The 16,167-nt window shown below is 43.0% G+C and overlaps 1 protein-coding gene across 2 annotated transcripts in view; it reads right to left on the reverse strand.

Moving 5' to 3' along the window:
• Positions 1-1,116: 1,116 nt before the first annotated feature.
• The window catches only part of Sox102F (transcription factor Sox102F), a 132,018-nt gene continuing 116,967 nt past the window's right edge, over positions 1,117-16,167 (reverse strand). For both annotated transcript variants that reach the window (XM_017910675.1, XM_017910674.1), the window contains 6 exons: positions 10,383-10,667; positions 8,934-9,309; positions 5,053-5,277; positions 3,528-3,575; positions 3,228-3,380; positions 1,117-2,562 (listed from right to left, as the gene is read on the reverse strand). In XM_017910675.1, the coding sequence (XP_017766164.1) occupies positions 2,072-2,562; positions 3,228-3,380; positions 3,528-3,575; positions 5,053-5,277; positions 8,934-9,309; positions 10,383-10,667 (1,578 nt within the window). In that variant the 3' untranslated portion in view covers positions 1,117-2,071. The remainder of the gene's footprint in view (positions 2,563-3,227; positions 3,381-3,527; positions 3,576-5,052; positions 5,278-8,933; positions 9,310-10,382; positions 10,668-16,167) is intronic.

Consider the following 16,167-nt stretch of genomic DNA (forward strand, 5'->3'; position numbering starts at 1 on the left):
TCGTTTACATCGTTTACAATAAATAACGCTAATTTCCCCGTCCGTAATTTTTATACAGTAACATTGTACTAAAATTGACGCCGCGCGTGTCCCTCTCTCGCTTTCTCTCCCTTTTCATTCTTCCTGTACATACACACTTCCTTTCCTTCTAATAATACGCTTCGATTCTTCTCTTTTAGATTCGGTTTCTCTTTTATCGATAAAAACAGGAAAACAAAAATTCTCTTTGTCGTGCCTTCGCTTCACGCGCTCGCTCCCTCTCTCTCTCTCCCTCTCTCACTCTCTTCCTCTCTCGCTTGCTCAACCGCCGATCCACTATCATTCTCTCTCTTTTTCTCCCTGCACCGGCTAATCGTCGTTAAACGTTAGGGTCGATAAATTAATCGCGAAAAATACTATAAGTACTAGAAGTGTGTTTTAGACGCGAAACGAAGTGGCCACACGCCACGACTCGATTCGATTCGGACGCGAATCGCGTGACGGAATATAGAATTCCATTTTCCTCTCGCCCTCTGTCCCGGTCCTCGTGCGACATACCGGATACCAGTGATTGCATGTGAATACGGAAAAAAAGGACCGTCCGCCGTGAACGTGGGATATTATATACGATCTAATAACGCGGGTTTCTTGCGTATACGCACGGAAAACGCGCAGAGACTGCGGAACGCGATACAACGGACCGCAGCTTCTTCTCTTTCTCTTTCTTTTCTTTTTTTCTTCTTCTCTTTTTATGTTCGATTTCTTTCATTCTCTCTTTCTTTTCTTTTCTTTTTTTTTTCATTTTCGTCATTTCTATCTTCGTTTCTCACGTATCGACACGGCCGACCGGAATGGCGTATCGCTACAAACACACACACACACACTAGAAGGAATAGGAACAAGACTTTTTGGCCGCTCACCGTATCTTCGTACACACACTCACGCACGTGCACACCGAAATACGTGTCGCGATCGTCTCGCGGATGTGTTGAAACGCGGCTCATACGAAACGCGATAAGACGAGTTCGATCGAGCATCGGCGGGAGATTGCATCGGGTCGATCCTTCTGGCGCGCGCGCACACACGTGACACATGGCAGTCTTACGAAAAATCAGGTATGTATATATATATAATGTGTGTATATATATATTTTTTTTTGTTATATTTATATTTATTTATTTATTTATGTATAATTCTAGCGTTCATGTTGCTCCGCGCTCCCGCGTACGGAAAACACCCGCGAGATGGATACCGACATACGTTGACACGCAAATCGACGTTCGTTACCTTTTTGAGAATTCTACTCGCGCGTATATCTCGTTACCTAGAACGTTACCTAACGACGATCAGACCTTATCGTTCGCAGATTTGCGCTGCCTTGGTCGCGGTTTTGATTACACCAACGGAATACACCATGTACCCCTTCGTGCCGCCGTCGTGTTCGTTCTTCTGCTCGGCATGGGCCAACCGTCACCTGCTGTCCCCATCCCGTTACTCTCGTAACAGTATAAACAGCCAGAGAACCATCAGCTCCGCGCGCCTTTATCCACCGAGCTCACGTTCACCGGTGTCCCGTGAACCGATCCACGTGTGTACGTAGCAAATAACGAGAGGGGGCTGGTGGGCTGACATCGGGTCACGTGACTGTACAGCGCGACACTGTCCCAAAGCTTCAGCCGTGAGTGTAGCTCGGATTATACGCGGTCTCTTTCGCGTGCACGAGTACGAGTCTCGTAACGATCGCACGACATGTCAGGCGACACGACGACGGCGGATCCAAGGATGCAGGACTCGCCTCTCGAATCCGCGGAAGGGCCTCCACGCGTCGTACGATGGCACAGAATTGAATCGTTATATATCACAACCTCTCGAGCGAGGCTTCGAAACGCTCGGTCACTCTTCGAGAACGTTCTTCCCCAGATGACATTGCTTCCACGTTGTTCACGCGGTACGTAAACGCGTTTAATCTTTTCACGTTGAACCGTTGGAAGTTTTACCAGAACAACTCGTGGCCAAGTCTCGACGTTGAAGCTGCTGTTGCTGTTGACGATGATGCTCCGGGCGGCCATGGCGGCTGACCCGGAGCTGCGGTTCAATCTTCGTCGTGGTGCCGCGGACTGGCATCATAGCCACCGATCGAGCCCGAGTTCTCCGGCGAGAAGTTCATCATGTCCGTAGGCGACAGGCTGTCTTGCGGATAATAGAAGGATGGATGATCGGAACTCGGACCGGCCGCGCCGCCATTCAACATGGTGGCCGGTGGTGACACGGACGGCCTCGCCGACGGCCCGGCCCCCGCTCCCGGATGGTGTTGCGTGCTCAGATCAGAGCCGACAGGGGACAAGAAGCTCATCTCTGGCCCGCTGTCGCGACACCAGAGCTGCCTCATTTCCTGCCGCCGTTGCCGCATCAGCGACTTGTACTCGGAGATGCGCATCTTCTTCCCGTCAACGATGCAGGTGCGCTTCGGTCGCGGCCTGTACCTGTAGTCGGGATGCTTCTCCATGTGCAGCTTCGACAGCCGGGATTGCTCCTCGTAGTATGGCTGTTTCTCAGAGTTCGACATCGCCTTCCATCGAGCACCTACGCAAAATCAAGCAATTATGGCTTAGGCTAGTCTTAAACGTGAATTAATCTTTAATTTTCTAGTACAGAAACCATTTTGTCGTAAACGATTTGGTATTTACAGGAAATGGGAGGAAGATTGATCGCTTTCTTCGAGAGTCCTGTACTTTTTAAGGTAACCGGGATACTAACGTAGATATTAAGGTGAGGTTATGTACTTCCTAGAGCATTGCATTTGTACATCTCTTGGTAAGAGCCGAAGAGCTTTGGTGTCCCTGTACATAACTAAGTTTTAACCAGGACGCCAATTGGCGTGGTTCGTCGTTAAAGTGTTAATATCCAGGAGATACTTATCGAAGGAATTAGAAGGAGTTATTAGTAGATCCAGAAGGAATCTTTGTGAAGCGAAGATGGTTTTGAGCTTCCATAGAATCTGATGGAGCGTCGTTACAGGTATTTGCAACAATATCGAAAACTCTGCTTTAATTGTAACATTTATTTTACATTCGAGATAAAGTAAATCATTTTCTAATGTAACTTTCAGTGTCATCGAAATAAGACAAGTGCGAGGGAAACTTTGGACAGTGTCGAAGTTTTTAAAAATATCATAAAAATCAGAACACTTCTTCCTGCTTGCAACGTAATCAGCGATCAATCGGCGAGGTACTTGGTTGACGTCTTACCGAGTATTTTCGATATGTTCGAATTATGCATGTCCGGGCAGGCTTTCAAAATTTTCCTACGTTCGTCCTTGGCCCACACCATGAACGCGTTCATAGGCCGCTTGATATGTGGCTTGTTCTCACCCTCCCTCTTCTGCTGTCTCACCATTTTAGCTGAACAGAGAGAAGACGTGTTAGATGTCAACGCGCCGCCACTCGGCTCCCTCCCGTGAGAAGCGAATCTGATTTCGTGAGCATCACCTGGCGCTCTCGAAACAAAAGCGTAACGTCAGCCTCGTGGCTCGTCAAAAGACTGCTTACCTTTTTCCGTTATGTCTTCCGGTACCTTGTAACCCGGCTCCCGCCACACTGTAATTTCAGAATACCGTAGCATGTTATAATTCGCAACAGCAAGTTCAAGAAGATTATGAGGAATCGGAACGATTGAAACAAAACACCGTATCCATCGAATAGACCCCCTCATTCCTTTACGATTTATTCCATACATCGTTGCAGATGAAAGGACCGAATCGTTAATGGACGAAACGAAATCTTAGTCTTTGAATTCAAAAGATTCTTTCCCCCTGCAATTAGACTCAGTAACGAGTAATCTAGACGTGCAAAGATATGATAATCCTTTCATTGCAAGGATTAACAATTTCATATAAACCTAGATCTTTTTGACTCTGCGCGAGCTTAAAAGCGTAGAAAAGTACTCGAATTTAATCGTAATGCATGTTCGTTTTTGATGTATAATCTGTGCCAACGAAACTTTAAATGGACGAACAATAAACATTATGTGACGGTGTATTTAATTATGAAATTATACGAGAGTTTATGTATTTGTGAAATCGACCATTTCGTATGTAATAACTTGACGTGTGCGTAACTGGGTAAGATGATGAAGAAGGGAAAGGATATGTTCAAATTTACAGTTATTCCTCTATAAACACACGTAGGAAATTATACGTTTATATTTCATTTTATTGCACTGACCATCATCGTCTCTCGAGATTTAATATTTTATCATTATATTCCTATTAAACAGTTCGTTTACCCAGAGTGTTTAAAATATACAGGTTAGGGAAACACATTATGTTAGAGGAAGAAAGAATCGTGTTCTGTCTATATGCCGTACAAATCTATATTTCCCCATTAAACATTCGCGTATGAACTCTAGACGCCTCTTCGTTCTCGCTATTTAAATTTCAGCAATAATTAAAGATATTGGTGCATAGACCGGTTGCTCGTCGACAGGCGCCCGAGACCTACATTTCAAACGCTTCGTTGCAACAAATAAAACGAGAACGAAAATGCGTTTACTAGGAAAAGAGAAGGATTCATCACCGTTTACCACTCTATGCTCTACTGACCTACACTTCTAAGATTTTTTAACAATTATCAATTTATACCTTCCCTGCTAGAGTCGTAAGAAAATTACAACATACAAGGTGGATCAAAAGTCGCGTCTCGGGAGTTGCAGGAAAGTTACGTTCTCGCAGGGCAAATAAATTAAAAATTAAGTCAAACTATTTTTGTTAAATTCTAAAAACGATTCGGGGTTATTGATCCACTCTGCATGGTGTTTCCTATATAACAAATAGTCTCCCAGCATATGACGTGTCGGTTCTATCTTCCTCTCTGTGTCCAAACAAAATTTAAAGAAAAGAGTTAGGATCATAACGATAAAACATTAGTGCTACTGGTACTATTATTACACTAGTACATTAATACATTAGTATATACACTATACTAGCATTAGTACTAATATGGTACTGATACTAGTACTAGTACAAATGGTATTGACTATGTTGCGAGTCATGAAAGGAGAAGAAACAGTATTTACTGTGAGGCGTCGACAGATAGTCCTGTTCTTCCTGCGCAGCCTCCTCCCGGGAGCCAGAGTGCTTGATCGGTCGTTGGGTCTGCGGCGACGGTGGCATCGCACCTGCACTCGGTGGTATCGCATAAATGCCGTGCATCGCGAAGTGCTTTTCCACGGCGGCGACCGCTGCGGCCGCCACAGCACCTCCAGGTCCAGCCGCTTCGTCTTTGGCCATTACCTTGCCCACTGCAACCATGAGTTAAGCACGAGATAAGCAACAGCCGAGAAAAAGATTTACGGCAAATCAATATATTCCGCTAACGTCATCGCCTCGCTTCACTATATAAACAAGCAATGATACTTATGTATACCATCGTGGTTGCGCCATCAATAGCTTTTCCGACGTTAACATCGTGAGGTCTATTCTGGCTTTGAAACTTCGGATTTCTAAAATTCCATTTTGAAGTGCGTTTCATTTTAATTTCATTGAATTATTTAACGGTTTATATAGGGTGTCTCGAGTTTTAGTAGATGGTTAAAGCGAGGAAAAGGAAAAGGGTGAAAAGTATGAAAATTGTAGCATGAGTGACATAAGTCGACCAGTATCGCTATTCCTGGCATAGGATATTTAGGTATTTTAGATACCCTAAGGCTACACTTAGGGTGTATAAATTACGTCACAATTATAGTCAATTTTCAAAAAATAAAAATTAAATATCATGGGGTATTACGAGTACTATTAAATCGTTATTCAGTTATGGGAAGTATCTTGGAGAATTTGCAAGCTGTTTTCGAAAAACTTTGTTGTGTAAGTATGTACACAGTGAATTATGTTTTTTGCCCTGATTTCAAGGTGGCGTTTTGACGATGTTATTCGGTCACAACATCGTTCTATATGTGAATAACATTGAGTTATGATTAACGATTTGCAATTATCATGTTGGGATTAATGTAAATGTATAATGTCTCGGGTATAGCGCTATAAATCTCGCCTCGCGTGTTCGGGAAAATTTTTTTGAGTATTTGAATACTTCAAACTTGACTAATGAAGAATAGTTTTTCTCGAATTTCATTAGGATAATTATTAAGTATTTTTGCTTGGTATTATAACCTTAGTACTTTATACTAATTTTTATACTTGAGATTATTCCACATCTTACACGCTATACCATACAATACTCTATATTTTGTATTTTATATTACTCTATATCTTATACCGTTTCACAATTAACCCTTTGCACTCGAGAGGTGACCCTCAGTCACCATTTCATAAAATTTGGAAATCGATATTAATTAATATATCAATTTTAATGCAAGGATATCGAAATCAAATAATTCTACAATTCTATTATTATAAAATTCTTTATTTACTGCTGAAAAAAGTATCGTCAGTTTTTTAATAGAGAATCCTTGATTTTCTACTCTTCTCTAGCCAAAAAATCGTCGAGTGCAAGGAATTAGTACTTGATAGTACTCCATACTTGACATTTTATACTACTTGATTATTCTTATACTACTCTATATACACTTTCCATTTTATACTTGCTATTTTCTACTCCATCAAATAATCAAAAATGAAACATCGTGATCCGAGATTTCTCGACGCTATGACGACACTGTTTATCTTTTCTCGCGCGAAGAAGTCAACGAACGGAATTTCCGTCACGATTTTAATATCACGAATGACAGCTCACGGAATCCGTAGGCGTCCGTTTCTTCTTCCCCCATTTACGTCCCCCCAACCCGTTCGTTTTATCCTTGCCAAGCGTCTTTCTTTCCTCCCCGGGGATACTTACGCTCTTGCACCGGCTCTTATCTTAGAATCACGTTACGCGTCGTTGATTGTGCTTTAAACCGAAAGCAAAAACCCGGCCGCGAAAGGGAACAGGTTTTACTTGGGGCAAAATAGAAGGGAAAAAACGGCCGATCCACCGAACAATCAGGTAAACGCGCGCGCATACCCGAAGATAATTAACCGTACACGTTTCTGATCCCGCCGCGTATTCTATGGGGTATTGATCGGATTTTTTTCGCCTCGCGTCCGTCCACCGAAAAGGGGTACACCGTTGTCGCGTTACACAAACGGGCAGAACCGGTGGACTGCGGTTACCGATCGGGACGGCAATCGAACATCGATATTCCGCGTTCGCGAGGCCGATCGGAATTTCTATCAGCCGCGCGTGTGTACTTTTAATGATGAAATTCATCGCGGTGTACCCGGCTGCCTCGTTAGAGCCACTAGAGCCCTCTCGCAGAGACAACCGATTAAACCGAACGATTTAACCGAATATTTACCGATCTTCTACCATCGTGTGTACGTTTGTATACCCGTGCACCGATTTAATTGATTCGGATAGTTAATTTGGCAAGGCGTCGTTTGCATTTTTGTAGGTTATGTTGATATGGGATATGGGAGAAGAAGAAATTTTGTTTTCCGATTATTGCGTGTAAATTATGTTACTTTCGGTTCCGATGGTGACGATTGGTGACTTTGATTAGTATGCTAGGTTATTATTATTTTTGCAACGAGTTGATTAACTTTGTCGTTTCGAAGAATTATGGATTAACAGGTACACCTTGTGGCTCAAATTTATTTTCTAACAACTAGCATTTCGGTCTCAAATGTTTAACCCTTTGCACTCGAGTCGCCATTTAATAAAATTTCGAAGATCGGTATTAATTAATATGTAAAATTGAAGATAAAGTAACGGCGTGCGAAGTATCGAAATTAAATAATTCTACGTACCAATTATTATACTATTCCTTATTTACTGCTCAGAAAAGTATCGTCAATTTTATAACAGAAAATCTTCGAACGTCTACTCTTCTTTAGCCAAAAACTCGTCGAGTGCAAAGGGTTAGGAATTACGTTAAAGAGGAAATTAATTCATACTGTATGTAGAATTGGAATGAGTGCGGCCTTGAAGGAGTGTCGGGAGTGTTTGAACTTAGAACAAAGGTGACCGCGTGCAAGAGGATCGAATGGATGCGTATGACAGAGCCGAGTGCGATAAACGAATGGAATTTGGTTTATGAGTGCGGCATGCGTTTGAAATACCTGGTCTACCGTGGTTTCGAGGAAAGAGGCATGATTGGGAAGGAAAGCCTGAGCGTGAAAAAAGGACAGAATGAATGGTTTAAAGAAAGGTGCAAGGGCGCAGGCGAATCGGTGTGTAAGAAGCCCAATCAGTCTAACAGTTCAGTCTAAGATAGTCCATTGTTCAGTCGGAGAATGTCCAAAGTCTAAGAGTTTTCAGTCGGAGAATGTCCAAAGTCTAAGAGTTTTCAGTCGAAGAGTGTGTCAAAGTCTAAAGTCAGTTCATGAGAGTCGTTTTAACGCTAGAACTACCGATCCTTAATGGGTACCTAACTATAACGTGCACAGATTATAGTAATTTCAAGCGGTACGATGAATACGAGTGAATATATTGATTACAGTTCTTTCTTAATATGAGCTGATACCAATTTTATTCTTAAAATAGGTGTATGTGTTCAGTGACTGCAACAAGGGAAATTCTGGGACCAGTCATTTTGACTGGGTTGGTAGTTCTAGTGTTAAGAAAGATCAGAAGAACGTAGCCATAGCGAATCTCTCTTGTTTCATAACCAGCCGCCATTATTCTATTAATAAGCTTATTTTATTCTATCAAGAAGCCAATAATACTATCTCAAGTCCATCCACCTAAAATGTGACCCTACATCTATGATATACAAATATTTTACAAGAGCACATTGTACAGTATGAACTCTAATAAGAGTAAGCTGTAACAGAATATTACCACTGCTCCGTTAAAAGCTTCCACGAATATTTCCTACGTTGACAAATGACTTGAAAATGAACCTAAATTTAAGAAAGATGTTGGAAATAAAATATATGTAGGTTGGTATGAAATAAAACTTACTTGGTGAGGAGAGGGAGCTGAGGTGAGGTGGCAGGCCCGCGTAAGGGAGGGTCGTGAGATAGTTCCGTGGCATTGGTAGGCCAGGCGGAAAGAGCTTCGGCGCAGTCGCAGCGAGCGGTTGCTCTTGTTGGCCACTGCTTCCGGCACCGGTCGAATGCGAGTCGCTTCCGGGCGACGAGGAGGACGCCGTGGCCCCCGATGACGAGGACTTGGGCTTGGAGAGGTTCAGTGGCGCGTCGAGGTCCTGCAGAGGGGGCGCTGTCGGCGCTACGGCGGATGAGATCGGCGTAGGTGACGCTTCCTTTTCCATCTGCGTGGCCATCTGTGCGAGATGCGCCGTACCCCAGCTGGACCCTTCCCGATGACTGCTGATCATCTGTAACCATTATCATTTACGTTTCTTTCTTTGCTAGCAAGTGTATTTATCTGTTTCTTCCAGACATGCTCTTCTCGTTGGAAGTGGAATTTACTTGTGTTAAACTTGTCTCTTTCGGAAATTTCATTTTGCTTTCGAGATCTAAGGACAGTACGTAAGTTCACCTCGTATAACTGCCTATAATAAAATATCTTCCTTGTGTCGTTTATGCGAGATAAGTGACTTGTAAATATTACTGGCGTTGACAGACATTGACAGCAAAAATAGATAGGTGTAAGCTTCTATCACATTTGGCATAAAGGTTATGATCACGAAGTTTGACGAACGAAAATTATTTTCGAAAAAATTATATAGTATCGGATGAAAATTCATGTCACACCTTTTCCAATTGTTAAGACACTAATTCATAAGAAATTACTCTCGTGAATTCTATTAAATGTTTCTTAAAACCGATAAGTGAACCCGATACGAATTTCGATGAAAAAGGAAATTGAAAATGAAGACCATTTTATAAAAGAATTCGATTTCGAACAGACGCGGTGTTCCCCGAGCGCTCGTGTCTATAAATTAATATAGTTCAAAGCACCGTAACCGAATGCTTAAAATACCAATCTAAATCAAACACGTACTAGCTGTTGCCAATGTAATTTGCGGATCTACCGCTCGCGACGGTCGAACAACTCTGTTTTTCGCTACACACGACGGATCACCGGCACCCCCGCCAAGATCATATTTTTAGTCGCGAATCTGCCAAGTAGAAAGAAACCGCGTCAAAGTCACGTTTCACCGATCCCCGAGATTTCTCTCCCTCCAGCCGCATCGATCCTCTACCCATCGAACATCCGCCTTTCTCGGCTTCTTTTTTCCCGCGGTTATCAATCCGCCTCCCTGTCGGTGGCGCCACCTACGTCGCGCGGGGACGCAGTGAATTTTTCATCGAGCCGCTCACCTTCAAAGTTCCGACGCTGCTAGCGGCGGTTGGACGCGTAGACGGGGCCTGATTATAAACGTTAATCAAAGTCGAATGTGGAACGAACCTGGGGGGAAATTGGGCTTGCGATAGGTTTACGTACGTTAGCGATCGAATTGATATGTTTGTTGGTGGTGGTTGACGTCGACGTAGCCGGCGGTGGCGGCATAGGCGATTGCACCGGCAACCCTCTGAGCTGTTCGAGAAACGGTAGGAACATCAAGGATTGCGGCCCCGACATGCTCAGCTGGTTCTTTGTCATCTGAGCCTGTAGCTCCTGTATGTTGTGCTGCATGATGTGCTCTTGCTGCCGCTTCAAGTGCTCCGTTTGCAGCCGCTGTATCTCGATTTGCTTCTGCGAGTCGACGGTCATGTGCGCAGGATACGACTGCAAAGCCATGGGACGAGCAATTAGAGGGTATGATGAACCCCGTTGTCGCTGGCAAAAAACCAGAGAATGAACTTTTCCCTTCGTTTTCTTTCACAAGGGAAACGGAACCCAGCGTGGCTGCGACTCGGTATTCATTTTCTGCTTTTCAGTCCGAACGACAACGAACGATGAGACGTAACGTGGAAAAATTGTTAGATCCACGGATGGTTTAATCTTTGCGCACGAGGGAATTGCGAATTTGTTCATCGTCTCTCTCGCGCTGTTCTAAGAAACTCCGCTCGCGATTCGTCGCGAATTTTCATCTCCGAGTTTAGTAATCGGGCTACGGACACATTTGGGCGCGTTTCTATGACGACTGAAACGGGTAATCGAACGAACATGGCGTAGATTATACGGGGAACGGGTGTAAATACGTTTGTACGCTACTCGCGTACATCTGTGCATAGAAAGTGTACGTTTAGGTGGAATTTCTGAAAGTGCCAGTGATAATTATCGCAGAAGGATGCCTAGCATTCGTGATGAGAAAAATGGTGTGGAATTTATACGAGCGTAACGAACCCGCTTCGACGCGAATTGATTTGCACTCGGGACATGTTTCCAAATTAAATTCCATCGTTTAAACGGTTTACAGCCTCTAGATAAAACGCTAATTGGAGGGACACGTAAGGATACAGGGATTTTTTCGAACGACGAGGAAAATGGAGGCAAACGATAAAGATAATTGCGGCCTAATATTAATCTCCATTGGAGCACCACCGCGCAAATGTAATCTTAAACTGCCTATAAATGTTAGAAGGAACGGCGAGATTTTTCCATAAACCTCCCCCCGTCGGGACAGTGCACGATTTATTGCCGTACAATTTCCATTACAACAACGATAACGACAGCGTAGATACGCTTTCGTAAACGCGAGAGCAACATTTTAACATTTAAACTGCAATTTAAATCTCCATCCCATCGGATCTCCGGCTATCATTAGCTACCAGGCTACCAGGCTGTTCTACACGGGTATCGAATATATTTTCCACAGAGATCAGGACTAAGAGACACCTGCTTTTTCTTTTTCTTTTTTTCCTTCCTTTTTTTTCCAAAACGAGAATCGATGCCCAGAACCAGTTCCACACTCGCGCTTTCCCAGAAAGCGTAATAAAAGGCGTGATCGAGACACCACGCGAGGTATTAACTTTAATTGCCGGTTATCGGTCGCGTGAAACGGAAGCTGAACCAGGCAAGGAAAGCGCGACGGAAAAACGAATGTTATCTTTGCTAAATGATAACGCAAGCAGGAAGGAATCCGCCGGGTTTCTCTTTTAACTAGCGTCCTTTAATCATTCCTGTACTCGTGTAATTACAGCGGCGATAAATACTTCGGGACGTCGATGTTCACGGAGACAAAACGACCTTACAGGGACGGAAGATCTGAAATTTAATATGGTAATGAAATATCGTAATGAAATTAACAGGGAATTTAAATTTGCATTGTGGTCTTTAATTTGCAGCTATTATACCAAGTACAAAATGACAGGTTGTCTAGATAACTGTTCACCGGTAACGTATATAGTAACGAGTATTTCCCACACTGTTAATGATTGTGCAATTCTGTTGAAAAAATTTCGTAACCCAATTGTTTTATTAATTAACGATACTATAATATTGCACGGCTCTAGGAATGCTTCGTGTCGATTTTTCAATCTGCTTTCTACGCCTTATCCATCTATCGTCTTTGTTAGGCATTTTATGATATACTTATTATTTTATACCATCGCATTAATAGTACAGAATATTTCACGAGTAGAATTCTTTATTTAATTTAAATGTTCCAACCAATTTCAACATCACTAGTTATTAGTAGATTCCGTGTATTTACTACTTTCCATTCTATTAAAGACGATTCTGTTGTAAAATGTGCTAATCAAATCATTTTATTAATCAACGATACTAAAATATCACAAAAGTTTTAAAATCTTTCATATCGACTGTCAGATACGATTCGTACGCTTCACCCATGATGGCAAAGTGCTGCCATCTGATTTCAATATGCTACAATTGTAATACTCGTTAAAGCATATATTTTTAATTTCAAAGTTTAAACGTTTTACGATACAATCGATAATTTGTCGCTATCGTAGCGATAACGTTAAAAATATTAAATATTTACGAATAGAGCTCTTTATTTAATTCGTGTTTCGATCAATTTCGACATCACCAGTTATCGGCAGTTTCTATGGCGCCACTAGCAGGTGTAATACTGCCGGTCGCCGATGGCCACACGGTGGCGCCACTAGTACGTCTGCCTCATGGCGGTCACCGGTAGCTGCACGACAGTGAACGCGTCTAATATCAATCTGTAACCATTCCCTTTCACGTGCCGTGCGATCAAAGCGCGAATAAACGTACGATATCGCCGAAGTCGATCGCGGGACATCGTGAGCCGAGTGTCAGTTCGACGATCGAACGAATATTCCGTGACGTTCGCAAGACACGAGTGTCGATATTCGCTGTTTATTTTTCGCGAAACTTCCGACTTCGCTTATGCAACGCAGATAGTGCGGAACGTGTACGTTATTCGATTAAGAAAATTCTGTGTATTATGCGCGTTATTAATCGGCTCGCGAGCGTAACGTACCCACGCTTGATTCTCTTTTCCTTTTTCTCTTTCGCGCGTCCCTGATGATCGCCGCGACGACGTTCGGTCGGATTCGACGCATTGTTCCGGCAATTTGCATTGAATGCGCGTGAAAACCTGTAACGAGCGATCTTGAACGCGTAATCGGGCCGATGTTTTCGATTGTACCGCCATTATCGTACAAATCATTCGTTATGTAATTCGAATAGGGAGATAATGAGATGCTCGTTGAATTCGATGGAGCCGGTGAATTTTTCGTTGTTTCTTCTTTCTGCTTTCGCTTTGCACGGTTACGACGCACGCGGCCCTCTGTGTTTGCAGCAACGTTCCGTGGGTTAATTTAGGTTTTCGCGAAACGTCGAAGGTTCCGTTTGGAAAGTTAGATGTAAATATCAAGGAATGCGGATAGACTTTGTTATCGAGTGGGAGAGGTTAGAATTTAGGAGCGGATAGGGAGTGGGTGAGGAAAGTTATGCGTATGTCGAGTAAAATCTGGTTGTGATTGAATTTATCCGAGTGCAGGAACCTGTCGGACAATCGTTCGGGATCGATACGCATTCCAAGGTACGTGAATACTTCAAACAATTTCTCACCGACGGGCACCATTTTTCTCGCCAGGATTCTTTTTCGGAAAACACGCGAATATTAATTTTCTCTGTTTCTTTTTCTCTTCTGTAACGAAATCATTTATTTTTTAATACATTCGGATCATCTATATCGAGATGGTTAAAAATAATTTAAAAATAAATCAAACAATGGCGTATGTACTTGTAATCGGTGTACATAAACGGGCAAATGAAAAATGGCGTAAGCTGTGAACGCTTCGTAAAGGAATACTTTCTCGAACATTACTCATTTCCATTCTATCGCGAATAGATAAAAAATCCGGGCAGATAAATGTGTCATCGAAGAAGATAAATGGAGCATTTTTCAAAGCGACGTCCCCAGGCTGCCACAGAAATCTCTCCAGCACCGATTACAGGAATATTCGAGCTACGTACGCAATAAAGCAACAACCCGATAATTACGTGATCGATCGTTTTGCTTCGACGTTCCGTTCGGACACGACAATTTTCCCGGATGGGTTTTCGCGAATTACAAAGCGGACGCGTGCACACGCTGACCCTTTTCCCGCGGAACTGGGACGCAAATACACGCCCATCGCGGTGGCAAGGGTTAAGGTGACCGCGGTCGGACCGCTAGAAACCGGGCCGAACGGAATATTTCTTTTCCAGCGGCGGCCATTAGTCAGTGGGACTAGGTGGCGCTATTAATCCAAGCAGGACAGGTTCTCAGCGCTGCCGCGGTGCTCCGCGGTGTAACAATTCAACGTGGCTAATATCATTGTACTTTCCTACGACCTGGCTGTGGTCCAGATATGCTTGAAGTTTAAAGTCTATTTTAGACGATAAGGAAGACGTTTATTCATCCAGCCTGGGCACCAGCTGAAACGTCACGCATATGCGCGATATTAGGCACTCGCTCCCCACTCCTCTCGTTTCAACCTCTGTCTCTCTCGCGCTATCCCTTCGCCTGTCTTTCCACGCGCGATTATTAATCCTCCACGCGGATCGTGGTAGATCGCGGCCCGTGATTTACGATCGCCACAGGACACGCGGTTTCGTCGGATAACCGCTCGTATTCTTCGCCAATGGAACCCCAGTCGTATCTTCTCTTTCCCCCTGGATGTGGAAAAAGAAAGAGGACGAGGACGAGGAGAGCAACGTGTTCGATGTTTGCCTTTCATGAACGTTACCCACGTGACTTTCGACTTTTTTCGGCAGAACCTGATGATTCACGTCGCGTAGATATGAGAGTAGAACGAAAAGCGCTCGGCAGTTATTTATAACTCGATTGTTGGTCGTTAGTCACTCTGAGAGATTGGTCCAGTTATTCGTGCTATGCGACGAGAGTTAAATGCATTTTTTGCTAATTGGACGTATGCGGATAATTTTTCTTTTTGTCACGAGTAATGATTTTATTTCATTTATTCTCACTCGCCGTTTTATCATACTTTTTCTGAATAATAGATCGGAGGAATGGTATACATAATTAAGATAGTTCACGCGTGTTGGTTCACGATTCATTCATAGACATTTGGAATATTTCAGTGCGCTATACAGGGTGCCTTGAGTTTTCCGTACGAACTCCGCCAGTGACTCTCATGGGCAAAAATAAGATTGAAATATCGCGTGAGAAGAAACGTGTAAATTCTCGAAGAGAGAGTGCGATAAAAATATCGTTGCCTTTTGATTTAGCGAGAAAATGGAGCGGAAAATAACGATACGCGGGTTTTGAAAAATGCAGCATGGGTAATGGTTTATAGTGCAAAATTTGTAGATTTATTTGCTGCGTGGATACGAACGCGATGAGCGATAACGGTTATTTGTTAAAGCTTGAAAGACGAGTCACCAGTTTTCTCGAGCTCGGTTCTTGAATGAACCGAGCTGGGCCACTTCATAAGGGTGCGCTTCCAAAAATATCGCACCATGAAAAACTGGCAGAACGATCAAGAAATATCACTATTCGCATTCCAACCGTGACGAATCTCCCGTGATGTCTTTTCTCAATAAATCTCGTTTCTTTTCGTTATTCATTTTTTTCCCATCCCGTCAATTTTTTTTGTCAAAAAATTTGGTCACTTTCGAAAAACAAGTGGTTATTTAAAACGACTCTATCAATATAGACGTAACGAAGTATTTCTATTTACGCGATCAACGAATACTAATTTCTGCTGAGATTATTTTTATGCACTTCCGGTACATTTTATTTCATCGTTATTTTCCCATTACTTCGTTATTTATTACAACAAATGCATAAAATCTGGTCGGTATTTTAATTAAAATCTACGCGATACAGATATTTCCCTAC

This window comes from Eufriesea mexicana, unplaced genomic scaffold, assembly GCF_001483705.2.
Source record: "Eufriesea mexicana isolate 0111107269 unplaced genomic scaffold, ASM148370v2 scaffold76, whole genome shotgun sequence".
NCBI classification, from domain to species: Eukaryota; Metazoa; Arthropoda; class Insecta; order Hymenoptera; family Apidae; genus Eufriesea; species Eufriesea mexicana.